At 42.4% G+C, this 13131-nt stretch overlaps 1 protein-coding gene across 5 annotated transcripts in view; it reads right to left on the bottom strand.

Annotated features, from left to right (window-relative positions):
* ATF7 (activating transcription factor 7) overlaps positions 1 to 13131 on the bottom strand; it is an 86856-nt gene that overhangs the window by 10390 nt on the left and 63335 nt on the right. For 4 of the 5 annotated variants that reach the window (XR_003970378.1, XM_030322758.1, XM_030322757.2 and 1 more), the window contains exons 4-10: positions 11979 to 12097; positions 8700 to 8837; positions 6225 to 6382; positions 4841 to 4940; positions 4196 to 4309; positions 3431 to 3583; positions 437 to 634 (exon numbers count right to left, since the gene is read on the bottom strand). Coding sequence is in view for 4 of the 5 variants with exons in the window: in XM_030322758.1 (XP_030178618.1) it covers positions 437 to 634; positions 3431 to 3583; positions 4196 to 4309; positions 4841 to 4940; positions 6225 to 6382; positions 8700 to 8837; positions 11979 to 12097 (980 nt within the window). In the remaining variant the exon portion in view is untranslated. The remainder of the gene's footprint in view (positions 1 to 436; positions 635 to 3430; positions 3584 to 4195; positions 4310 to 4840; positions 4941 to 6224; positions 6383 to 8699; positions 8838 to 11978; positions 12098 to 13131) is intronic. The other variant, XM_030322759.1, reaches the window with a different exon arrangement.

Below are 13131 nucleotides of genomic sequence, written 5' to 3' on the forward strand. Positions count from 1 at the left end.
TAATATTCAAGAAAATATCTGGATTATAATTTTTCTATTTGTGCTTGTGTGGCTTTTTCTTTCTTTTATTAAGCTGCATTATCTGGGGCAAATACATTTCCCTTTGGGTGTTCCACAACCCCAGTCAGTTTCTACTGATGACCTAAAAGAGTACCCTGGGGCAATTAATCCAATTCTCTTTATCCAAATGGGTCTATGGTTGATTCAGACTCCAGCAGCAGGTCTGGGAGTAGATGGTTAAATGTCTTTTCTAGTCCCTGGGGAAGGTATTTTAATTTTGACGGTTAAGAGCTTCTTTCTGCATTTCCTGGCACATCTTCTGGATCTGTCCTAATCTGAAGAATCATCATCTTTTACGATACTGTTTCACTTTTTTCTGATTCAATCCCACTTTCCCAGATTCATCAATCCCAATAATCATTCAGGACCCACTCACACTCAGCTGAATGTTCTGAGAAGTGAGTTCCTCTGCCTTCTTCTCTAGGGAGGACACCCAGAGCTTCCGTTTTTGACGGCAGCGGGAGGCTGCAGCCCGGTTGCGTTCCAGAAAACGCTGCCGCCGCTCATCAGGATCTTCATCCACGGTGCGTCGCCGACGCCCTCCGGTGCTAGGAGTGGGCTGGGCTGGTGAGACCTGGTGCCCAGGAAGGAAGAGGAGTTACTTGAAGGGAACGTCAACTCTTTTCAAAGTAGACCTGATGTCAGGAAGTTAGTAAGCTCTGGTAAAGATCTGGTAAAGGGATGCACTAGTCTCTGCAATCAGCGTTGAGTCTCACTGCCATGCCCCTGAGCTTCTCTTCTGCGGCAGTTCCGCACTCTGCCTCCCATTTCCTTCCAGTCTTCTCAGCCCCATACCTAGACAAACCACAGCTCAGGTGGAAACTAATTATTTCTGAGACAGCCAAGATGAAACAAGCATCATTTTTTGTTTCTTAACAATAGGGAATCTTATAGGCAGGGAAATCATAATGGGGACTGGGTGTCAGGGGAACTTTTAGGGAGACCGTACAATAAAAATGTTTGAGAATCACTGATTTGGACAAGCAATATATACAAACGACTGAATGCGATACCTTTCAGAAAAGGAGAAAAGATTTTACTACCAGCGAGATACTGGTTATCATGCAGAGAAATGGATTAGTGTATTCTTACTTATAATCAGTTATTAATCATCCTCAGCAATCACCCTCCCCACCTTGTTTGTTCTGTTTGCTTTTAAACAAAAAACTGTTCTTTAATCCCTTTACAGATTGGTCATACAGGACTGCCTCTTGTCTTTAAACTTTACGCTGATGTCCTCTGTCACTAAAGTACTTTTGGATCATCTTCCTTTTATTAGCTGATATGTGTTCAGAGAAGATAGACCAACTTTATAATAGCAGCCAAAATTAAAATGTAGAAAGGTCAGCCATCTGCATAAAAGAAACTATATAATGTAAAACAATGCCAAAAATAAATTCTTCCTGGATCTGTTGCTATTAGAGAATATCTATATTAGTAGTTCCCAAATGCCAGAACTCACATCAGTTGCATGAGAATAAGCATGAGCTTATAAAAAAAAAACAAAAAAAACCAAAACACCCAAAAATGTTATACTCCACTTCAGGCCTTACTAAATCATGTTCCCCATTAATATAGATAATCAAGAGATAATTTTATTTACTCACACTAATATTATATCTCCCAAAAGAAAAACGTGGAGGAGAAATTTACAACTCAATTTACGAGCTACAGGCCTTGGGTCATCACTTCTCACTGTACTAAGATAAGTTTACACTAATTCTCTTGAGATTTTCAATTTCTTCTTTGTCCTGAGCTCAGTGGAGCACACGTGAAGACCGACACTCTAGGAGGATGGGGAAAAGGAAATGACAGACTCCTATTCTCTCACAGTAACTCAGCAGCTCATGCAGGGAATGAAGGGGAAAGAGTGCCAGGAGAAAGAAGGGAAGAAGGAGAAGGAAAGGAATCAGTGGTGACTAAAAAGAAGTTCATCACATTTTTTTTTTAAATAAAATTTGTTTTAATGTTTATTTTTGAGAGCGAGAGAACGCGAGTGGGGGAGGCACAGAGAGAGAGAGGGAGATAGAATCTGAAGCAGACTCCAGGCTCTGAGCTGTCCGCAGAGCCTGACATGGGGCTCAAACCCATGGACCATGAGATTATGACCTAAGCCAAAGTCAGACGCTTAACCGACTGAGCCATCCAGGTGTCCCTAAGGCATTTTCTTAAGAGGGAAAGCAGCACAACTCGGGCAAGGTGGCTGCTGCTTTACCATCATCTCCAAAGACTGGCATTGGAGGGGGTTACGGGATGGTGGGCAAGCTTAGCTTCCAACAAGAAAACTCAAGTGAAGGCTTTTGTTGTTGGCCAAGCTTTAAGGCGGCATATGGCCGTTAAATGTTAGGACATGTGGTGGTAACTGACGAAGCAGGTGGGGACATCGGAGAAAGGGGCTGGGCAAAGATGTAATTCTAGAAACCGATCTCAGGTTGTTGTCACCTGTCCAGCACAGACAATATGAAAACTAAGGCCTGTTCAGTTTTCGAAGAAACTTACTAAAACTGAGGCTTCCTTGAGAAAAGAACTGGGCATATAAATGGGACTGTTCTAGCCTTATTAAGACTTTAATTTCTTATGGAAACCAATTTGTCAATAAATTTCATATATAAAAAAAAAAAAAGAAAAAAAAAGACTTCAATTTCTCTGTGATAAAAAGGGATTACATTGATAAGGAAAAGGTGTTTTACTGTTCGTTTACTGAGCCATCTTTGTACTGTGACATCACATTTTATGTTTTTATTATTTTTTAAAGTATGCTCTATGCCCAACTTGGGGCTCAAGTTCACAAGCTTGAGAATCAAGAGTCGCACACTCTACCAACTGAGCCAGCCAGACACCTCTGACATCACATTTTACTCATAAATTGTTATTACTCAATTTTTGCTATAAAACCTAATCAGGTAAGTTTTTTTGTTTTGTTTTTGGTTGTTGTGGGGTTTGTTTGTTTGGTTTTTTGGTTTGTTTGGTTTTTGTAGGCCTTAATAAATGGGAAAGAGACTAGGGGAGCCTCCTTTGGTGCACAAAGTGGTTTGAGTGAGGTTCTGTCACATTTTAGAGGGCTCTGCAGATACACCATTCACATGTTTATAGAAAAAAAAAAACAAAAACAAAAACCAAAAACCAAAAACTGAGACCTCCTCTGTGACAGTGTTGTGTTATCCAGTGTGCCTGACAGAAGTATAACCCAAGAGGAGGTAACGCACTTTGCTGTCCAACTTACCAACTTAACAAGAACCAAAGTACAGGAAGATGCCCAGAAAACTAAAACTCACTCCTCTGTAATTTTTCCGCTCCTTGAAATTCAAACAGATATGACATAAAGAGTAATGGTGGTGCAGCGGGCTCCCCCATCCAAATACCCACTGACCTGTGGCTGGGCAGGGGACGGGGCATCAGGGTGTTGGATGAGGATCTGGCTTTGCTCAGGACGGGCCGTCACCATGGTGCTGGCAGTACCTACCACCATTCCACATCCACCATTGATTGAGGACACTTGGTGGGTTAGGGTGGCTTTTAGTCTCTGTGAGGGACGGTAATAAAAAATAGTTCGTCAAAGGTAAGATTCTATCACGGGTAAGAGAGTGGGCTTAAATTTTAATACTGACCTTAAAAATAGCTAAAATTTCCGTGCCAATTTACCCTTAACAGAGGAATTAAAAGAAAATGACAGGGAGAATGTGCACCTGGATCCCTAAAATGCCTACTCTGTTCCTTGGCTATCATCCTGGGCACAGTTGGAGGGTGGGGGTCGTTGAAGTAATAGAGTCCAGATGAAAGCTCTCTCCTGGAACCCGGCCAGGTGCTGGTTACGCAGCTATTCACCTCTTGGCCAGCTCTCCTGCCCACTCACCCACCCTCCATCTGTCACCCTGGAACTGAAACAGCAAGCATTCCACGCCAAACAATCTGTGCTGCCTCTTTTCACTGCCATGGTGTATGTACCAGGCTGTAAAGGTGGAAGAGAGGAGATAGGAGTCATGAATCAGGGTCTTTTCTTCTCCAGACCCCACAACAGGGTATCTTTAGCTCTGCAAGCCCCATAAGGTTTCTTTGCTTGGCTCACTTGAAAATCCTACACTGATAACACTTCTTTCGAAAGGGCCAACACTGCCCCAAGCTGGGATGTACTCACCATTTTGGCTTCTGATGGCATAGGGTGGCCAGAGGGAGAAATGGAACCACTGCTGTTAACTGGTGGGCCAGGGATACCAGGAATGTTGGGCACCATAGACACAGGTCTGGCCAGCTGGATTAAGAGGAGGAAGAAAAACCAGAAGGGAACATAATACTAGTGGTAGGGCAACAGCTTCCCAAAATCAAGTGCTTCTGAGATTGGCACGTCAGGGCCTGTTCTGTGCAACCTGCCCACAGGGCATACAGGGACAGCCTGGGAAATACCTTCCCCCATAGAGCACCACAGGGTAGGAAGTCTAATCCTTCAGTGCTATGACAATTTCTATAGGAAAAACTGGGGCTGTATCTTGAGGAAAGTGGTGGGCAATTTGGGAGGCACCAAGTGCCAAGTAAAATCAACCAATCAGCGGGCTGGCAAGACCAATTCCTAGACCAGGAGCCAATTGTCCAGATGAGGCTTTGTCTAGTGTTCCACAGTGCTGGATTGGCAGAGGTTAGTGAAGAGTTTGGGCAGGCTGCCATGCTCAACTAATACAGACCAGAGCCCACGTTTCCCTGGGGCTCACGTGTGTTTATGAGCATTCAGGTGGAAGGGAGGGATTAGTGTGTGGGTAGGGTTGGCTGCCCCAACTATAGAGCTCACCGATATGACAGAAGGCATCTGTACCGGAGGCCCTGGCAGCACAGGCATGGTCTGTCCATTAGCAAGATGCATGACGAGAGGGAGGGAGCCAGTGGGAGATCTAGAAGAGACATGAAGTAAAATGCTCACAATACAGACCCTTTTGCCTAGGGATCTTCCTCCTAGAATTACAGCAGATTTCCCAGTCTTCTCTAGTTAGGGAAGCTATAGGGCAATGTTATAAAATCCTGACACCCTCAGAAAGGTGGAAAAAGTAGGGAGTACTTACCTCATAGATGGAGAGAAATGGTAAGATCTTTACACTTTGCAAATTAAGCAAGCACCACTGAATTCAAATGGGTGGGAAGCTAATCCTATAAAGATTTTAGAACAATTACACAAACATCCCCACCACCGGCATGTATAAATTCTGTCTTGCCTTAGGCAGGACTTGGACCAAAGCTGTCATTTTGCAAAGCTGAATTCTGTCATATGATAGCCAAACATGACTTAATTTCTCTTGTTTTTTTTTTTTGTATGTATTGCTCTACCCTGCCTCCAAAAGATGTCACTTTGTATTTTTCCTAGTAGGTCCAGGGAATAAGCTTTAAGAGGCTAAATCCTGACAGCAACCTCTTAACCCCTGGGTACCTAGGGACAGGAGCTCAAGTCATTTCATTAGGAAATCTATATAGACCATGCCAGGATTGAAGACAAACAGACAAACAAAATTAGGGGTAGCAAAGACCAAGAACCCTAACTGGGACTGAGGGGGACACCAGACTCAAAAAAGATGACTAAATGGGTTTCAGTCCGTCATTCAGTAATGCTCCCCCAAACTTGTGCAGATTGAGGCCAAGAATTAAAATATACTTCCCTGTGTGGCCTCCACCATTTTGATGAACTTCCTAAACTCTTAAAGATTCTTCTTTTAGATCAAAGAAGTCTTTTTTTTTTTTTTTTTAAATTTTTTTTTTTTCAACGTTTATTTATTTTTGGGACAGAGAGAGACAGAGCATGAACGGGGGAGGGGCAGAGAGAGAGGGAGACACAGAATCGGAAACAGGCTCCAGGCTCCGAGCCATCAGCCCAGAGCCCGACGCGGGGCTCGAACTCACGGACCGCGAGATCGTGACCTGGCTGAAGTCAGACGCTTAACCGACTGCGCCACCCAGGCGCCCCTAGATCAAAGAAGTCTTAAACCTCCAAATTAAGGAAGCATTATTTCCAAGTAAATACTTACTTGTGTACTAACAAGGTAAAGACTTCTGTTTATGGTGGGAAATTTTATTCTGAGAGACAATCTCACTGACTTGTTTTCCTTGAGTATTCAAAAACAGTCCTGTTTTTCATCAAGTACAAAAAGATTCAGGCTTCACTGTTTCTCCCTGCTCTCTTTACTTACCCCAGTTGCCTGTTGGATGGTGGAGCCTGTGTGATGACAGAAGTTGGGGAGGGAAGGGTTGGGTGAAGTGGATCATAGCCCAAATGGAGAGGCAGGGAGCCAGGGCGCACGATGGTAGGTGTGGGGGTAGAGATCACAACAGGCTTTGGGGCCACCTCCTGGGGAGAAGAGACCAACAGATCACAAAATGCTATAAAGGGCTGCTTATAGGCAAACAGGTAGCTGGTAAAATGTGGAACAAGTCTACTGGAAAGAGCACTGTGGCAGCTCATGTAAATCATGCCCTGACTCATGATCATGGACCCATACCTCACTCACCCATGCAATAGGAATGCTGAGTTAAGACCTTTTGGCTATCTCCCTTTCAGAGATGACTGCTATGCGAATGAGAGGACAGCTGGAAAATCACCTGGAATCTTTGCAGAAGCACTGGAGTGCCATATAAGTTCCAGGGACTGTAAAAATTTCTCACAGTCTCTATATTCCCATTTCAAAAAAAAATTTTTTTTTTTTTTTTTTTTACTGTTTATGTATTTTTGAGAGAAACAGCGCAAGCAGGGGAGGGGCAGAGAGAGAGGGGACAGAGGATCCGAAGCGGGCTGCATGCTGACAGCAGAGAGCCCAATGCCAGGGCTCAAACTCACAAACTGTGAGATCATGACCTGAGCTGAAGTCCCAATGCATAACTGACTGAGCCCCCCAGGTGCTCCACTCTCATTCCAAATTTGATGCCTGAGAGTCCTCTGATCTCTAATGAGAACAGACAGGGTGTAAGACCGGCAATAAGGCAACCAATATTTCCTAGAGAGCCCTTTAAAAAAGGGCTATGGTGGCGGAATGAGGGTGGAGTGCCTGGATGGCTCAGTCGGAAAAGCATGAGACTCTTAATCTCAGGGTGTGAGTTTGAGCTCCACGTTTGGTGTAGAGATTGCTTAAAACTAAATAAATAAAACTAAAAAAAAAAAAAAAAAGGCGGGGGGGCCACAGGAGTTTGCATAATGGTCTTGCTGTAATAAAACAAACTACTTCCCACTGTTAACCTGGTTAGGGTCTTAGTTGCTAGTGGCCACACTGGCCCTCAATCGTCTCCAGACAACTTCTAGGACCTGGTTGCTAATGAAAAGGGGAGGGAGGAGGGAGTGTTGTAATGTTTAGGGAGGGAGTAGTTTGGAGAAGTTATCAAACCAAATTTGGAGGGAGGTAAAATGAGACACAGATGCTCTAACCACATTGGACATTAAAATTACAACCACTAGCAGAATAGTGGAGACTGGAAAGAGGCATGTGGGGGGGGGGGGGTTCTGAGGTTTTGAGAGTATCTAGGTGCTGGTTACATGGGCTGTAAACTTCGTGAAAATTCAGTGAACTGTATACTTACAATTTACACACTTTTCTGTATGTGTGTTATTTCAATAAATTCATAAAAAATATTACCTCATAAAAAGTTCCCTTTAAAAAAATAATACTCAGAATCCTAGTAGATTTTCTCTTTGTGCCACTAGAAGACTTCCTTCTAAGAAGACTTTTTTCCTAAATCACTTAATGTCCAATTTATGAATTACACATTTTTTTCTTTTCTACTTCTTAACTGAAGTACAACATATATAAAGTGTATTAATCTAAAGGACACAACTAAGTGACTTTATATATGTAAAATCAAGACGGAGTCCATTTCCAGCACCCCAGATGGTTCTCCCATGTCCCTTCCCTATCCAAACCTTCCCTCACAAGAGCTGAACATTATTTTGAGTTCTATCATCATCGAATAGTTTTTGCCTCTTCTTGAACCTGATGTAAATGGAGTCATATGTATACTTCTGTGTCTGAATTTTGGTGCTGTTGTTCAGTATAACATTTGTGGGATTCACCCACATTGCTGTTTATATCATTAGTTCATGAGTTTGTTCTTTTTTAGTGCCATGTGGTATTTAGAAATATACCACAATTTGTTTATTTATTCATTCTCTTGTTGATGGACATTTGAACCACTTCCGTTTTTTAATTATTATAGTACAACTGTTGTGAACATTCTTTTTTAATGTTTGTTTATTTATTTATTTTTGAGACAGAGACAGAGCATGAGCAGGGGAGGGACAGAGAGAGAGGGAGACACAGAATCCAAAGCAGGCTCCAGGCTCTGAGCTGTCAGCACAGAGCCCGACGCAGGGCTCGAACTCATGAACTGTGAGATCATGAGCTGAGCTGAAGTCAGCCGCTTAACCAGCTGAGCCACCCAGGAGCCCCTGAGCATTCTTAAATACTGCTATACAGTGGACATACACACTAATTTCACTTCCATAAAGACTCAGAAGTGGAACTTCTTGGTCCGAGAATAGGTGTCATTTATATAAATCTTCTAAACAATGAAGATTTATGTAAATATAATCAATCCTGTATCACCCATTATTTATACAACTAATGAATAAAATCTACCCACCAACTAACATTTGGGATAATTCTTGGTAGCAAATTTACCTTTTCCTTGAGTGGCGGGGAACAGGGACTGGAAGCAGGGCTATCAGCTGGGGACGAGTCTACCTCCACTGGCTCTTCTTCTTTGATTTTGATGTCTGGTGTGGAAGGCAAAGACATGTCAAGGGGCCCAGCAGCAGCCTGTTAAAAGAGAGAAATGAGCAGAGTTCAACCCAATGATTCCCTTCAGGCTGAATCTAAATCTTTCCAGTTAAAAAATGAAGAAATATACTTTATTATTATTATTATTATTATTATTTATTATTGTTTATTTATTTTTGAGAGAGAGAGAGACTGAGTGCAAGCGAGGGAGGGGCAGAGAGAGAGGGGCAGAGAGAGGCCAGGTGCCCCTATTATTATTATTATTTTTAAGTAGACTCCACACCCAACATGGGACTTGGACTCATGACCCTGAGATCAAGAGTTGCATGTCCCACGGACTGAGCTGGCCAGGTGCTCTGAGGAAATATACTTCTAAGTTTCGCTTTTGGTCAAAGAACTGAACTGCAAGTCAAAGAAAATATGGAATCTAGGTTTTATGTACAACTCTGGGCAGATCATTTTAACTTCTCAGAACTTGTTTTTCTAACTGTAAAATGGAAATAATACCTGTTTCACAATGGGTGAATACTTATAGTTTCTGAAAGGTAAAAACAAACAAACAAACAAACAAACAAACTTATAATGCTTATAAAGACCCTGAAAGGCGGGGGGAAAGCTGACACTTAAATCCATGCAAATACCATAGTTATATTATTTTTCAGGAAAAGTAAAATGATTTCCTGAATCGAGTGCTTGCCTATTTCCAAGCAGCTCTGTTGGCCACTGGACAACTGTGAGCACTTTTTCTGCCAACCACAAGGACTAGATTATCCAAGTATCAAAAGCAAACAAATTAGCTATTAAAGTACTGCAAACATGAGGGGCGCCTGGGTGGCCCAGTCGGTTAAGCATCGAACTCCAGCTCAGGTCATGATCTCACTGCTCACGAGTTCGAGCCCCACATCGGGCTCTATGCTGACAGCTCAGAGTGTGGAGCCTGCTTTGGATTCTGTGTCTCCCTCTCTCTCTGCCCCTCCCCTGCTTGCACTCTGTCTGTCTCAAAAATAAATAAACATTAAATTTTTTTTTTTTTTTTTTTTTTTTTAAGTACTGCAAACATGATAGGGAAGATCTTTTCTGGGGAATTTCCCATGAGTGATGGTGATGTGATTTCATCCCAAAATCTGGTAGTAGAGGCTAGAAGTTAGAAAGATAAGCATTTTGGGGTAATAAAAGAAAGGAAAGACTGGTCATTTGCTCAGTGAAAGAAATTAGAACTTGGTCCTAGAAGCAGGACTAGAGAAAACCAAAAAGGAAAGAGAGTACTTTTCTGGCCATGGTGAATCACTTCACAGAACTGTGAAGCTGTAAATGGCTTTGCAGGACCCATAAACCATCTGAGATGACAGCCCAACACTGCACCACGACAGGAGGGCTGGCACTGCAGTTCAGTTTCATGACAAAGTAGATCCTTTGTTCTATTCTTTCCATAACTTAGGCTTCTCGGTGAAAGAGGAGCTTGTTTCTGACTCTTCCCCTGCTACCTTAATCCCTAGAAATTTTCTTGGTAGTTGAGCACACTGAAGATAATCTGGTGTCTACTACGTTAGAGAAGGTGGTGATGGTTCTTTCTCTCCAATCTGATGGGGGTGAGCAATAGCAAAGATGCTTTCATTTTTGCCCTCATTTTTTTCTACATTGCAAAGATGTCAGGCCCAATTCAACTAATTCTGGGATCCCTGAAAAGTCAGAGGGTGGAGGGAAGGAGAGGCCTCCGAGTAAACACAGCCACAGGTTTAAAATCCCTTAGAGGCATCTCCTAGAAAAGCTGTGGTTCAGTAAAGTTTTAGACTCATTCAACATTCCCAGACACAGTCTTTTACTGAGTCCATTCTTCTCATCAAGGGGGCGGTAAGGACCACCTCCACATGGGCAAAAAGAAATATGGAGATGCCCAACAAGTAAAGGCCTGACCAGCTACGAATGGTCTTTCAGAAGTGTCAACTGAGTTAAAATGGAAGTGGAAAAAACTTCAAGCTTTTAAAGGGAGGTTAATTTTCTTGAATTTGCCTATAATGAGTTTGATCTTAAATCCCTCATATCCTGGAAAAAACAGTTTGATTTCTTTGTCTTGGGGGAAGGAAAAATGATGGAGGGGTGGATGAAGTAGGGAAGCCATAAAATAAAATTATACCACATAGGTCGAAGCAACTGAGAGATGACAGACTGGAGTTTCGGAAGAAAAATCATGATGAGAAGACTACAGCTAGTCTAGCCATTTGAAAGCAGAACTACAAATATATGCCATTGGATCTCCCTCCTTTCTTTACGTTTGAGAGAGAGAGCAGGAAAAGGTGCTCATAGGAAGCTATGGAACTTGGAAAAACCTCCAGTGATGATTCTTATAAATACAATTTAAGCTGGGTGAAAAAAAGTCATGCACAGCTCTCTTGGTTTACCTGCTCTCTTCTTCTTAAAAGGAAAGAGCTCAGAATACGAAGGGATTCCAACATTCTAATCCTCTCTACAGTATCTATACTAAGCAGCCTCCATATAGTTGAACATACTTTGTGATAGCTTCCACCTGCTGGTCCTATTCCTATCTCTGGGCCACAGAGAAGTTGAACCCCTCTTTTGCATGAAAGCTCTTCACATATTCGAAGACTACAATTTGGTTCACATTAGATCTTCTCTTTTCTAAGCACAACTTCCTCAGTTTCTTTGTAGGTTCCTAACGTGACATAACATCCTTCTTTAAGTTCAATGTCCTGAATATTACTCGAAAGCTACCTGAAGGTAAGAGCTACATACATTGAAACAAAGAAGTGTCCAAATTCAATAAATGCTTGTTGATTGGCTGACTGAAAACAGTTCAGGTAAGAAGAGCAAGAGATTTGACCCCAAAAAATGTCATCTCATAGGATCTGAGTAATTTATAATCTTTTAACATCTTCAACATATTCAAAAGAGAAATAATTTTTTAAAAATAGACTACTGGGCTGATGCTGCACTGAACAGGAAAGAAGAGTAATTTCTGGTAAAGACAGACTTGTGAGGACCCATCATCTGGGCCCCCTAAAGTCGTGGAAGGCTGACTAGGATCAGTGGGTACTATCTGGTTCTAAAGAAGGAAGCCCATTATTTTGTGCTTTAACCGGTTAAGCAAATTATCCCAGGACACAATGAAAACAGCCTCCATCTGAACACTGCCAGTTTTTCAGCAAATGGCCCGCCTCTTGCCTTTTTTTCATCCTCATCTGCAGCTTTCTTGAATTCATGTTCAAAGGAGCTAGCTAATTCATTGAAGAGCCCCACCTCCTCACAATTCTTCAGGAATCTAGTCGGAGTAGGAGTTTGATCTGTAGACATGAAAAACAAAACAAAACAGGAGACTTCATTTTAGTTTTGACCTGAAATTAAAACTTGAGAGTATATAGGGAACACATTTTTATTCTCCTGTTTGGAGAGAGTCTCTGTGTTGTTTTATGGAGCTTGAGCAGGTGAAGGCCAGTGCTAGGCCACCAGAGGGGGTGTCTGTGCTGTGCCGCCTCAAGGCCAGCAGAGGGAAGACAGAACAATGTTTTGTTGTGTGACTGTCCACTTAACCCCCTTACTCCCAGAGGCTAGTTTCACCTCCCTCACCCCCAAAACAAAACCAAACCACCCACCCAGGTGGAGTTTGTGGTACCTCCAGATCTGAAAATCAAGGACAGTTAAGCGACATTTTCTCTTTAAAGTTACTCCCTGCTATGTCTGAAGTGAGGAGGTATAAGCAGATGAGCGTTAAAATCTGATGAGAAGGAGAAGAAACTGAGGGTCAGATGGTGGAGTTTGCTTGCGAAAGCCACCAAGAAAGATACGGTGTCTTGTCTTTCAGTGGTCACTGAGCTAAGGGTCTGCTACCTTCTGAAGGTATTGCGGGCAAATCTAGGGGCTGCTGAACAAAGACAGCAAGATCATGAGCTAGGAAAGGAAACTGCAAACAATAGAGCTCATTTCAAAGAGACCTGAGCCCAGAGCAAATTCCGGAAACCAGGATATTTGGATTTAGATTTGCCAGCCAAAATATCCTCTCAGGGGCTGCACAAATCTTTCAACAGTGCCTCTGCCCTTGGGAAGAGGAAGGCGAGATCCGTAACCCATGGGAACTTTTCAAGCAACCTGAATTTTAGATTTGTGCTTCTCTCTCCCCTTTCTGCTTTTCTGATTTTTCTCTCTTAGGTCACCTGAATCTTGTTCCCTAATCTAAAGTTCTATTATGATGGTTTTCTTTGACATGCTAGTCACCTCGGGGATTCATTTTATACCCCAAACCACTAAACTGAATGATAGATATAGAACAATGATTAAATGACGTTTTAAGGAGTGAGACCAGGGATTAAAATCACTCCTA

The sequence above is a fragment of the Lynx canadensis genome, chromosome B4, assembly GCF_007474595.2.
Source record: "Lynx canadensis isolate LIC74 chromosome B4, mLynCan4.pri.v2, whole genome shotgun sequence".
Classification (NCBI taxonomy): domain Eukaryota; kingdom Metazoa; phylum Chordata; class Mammalia; order Carnivora; family Felidae; genus Lynx; species Lynx canadensis.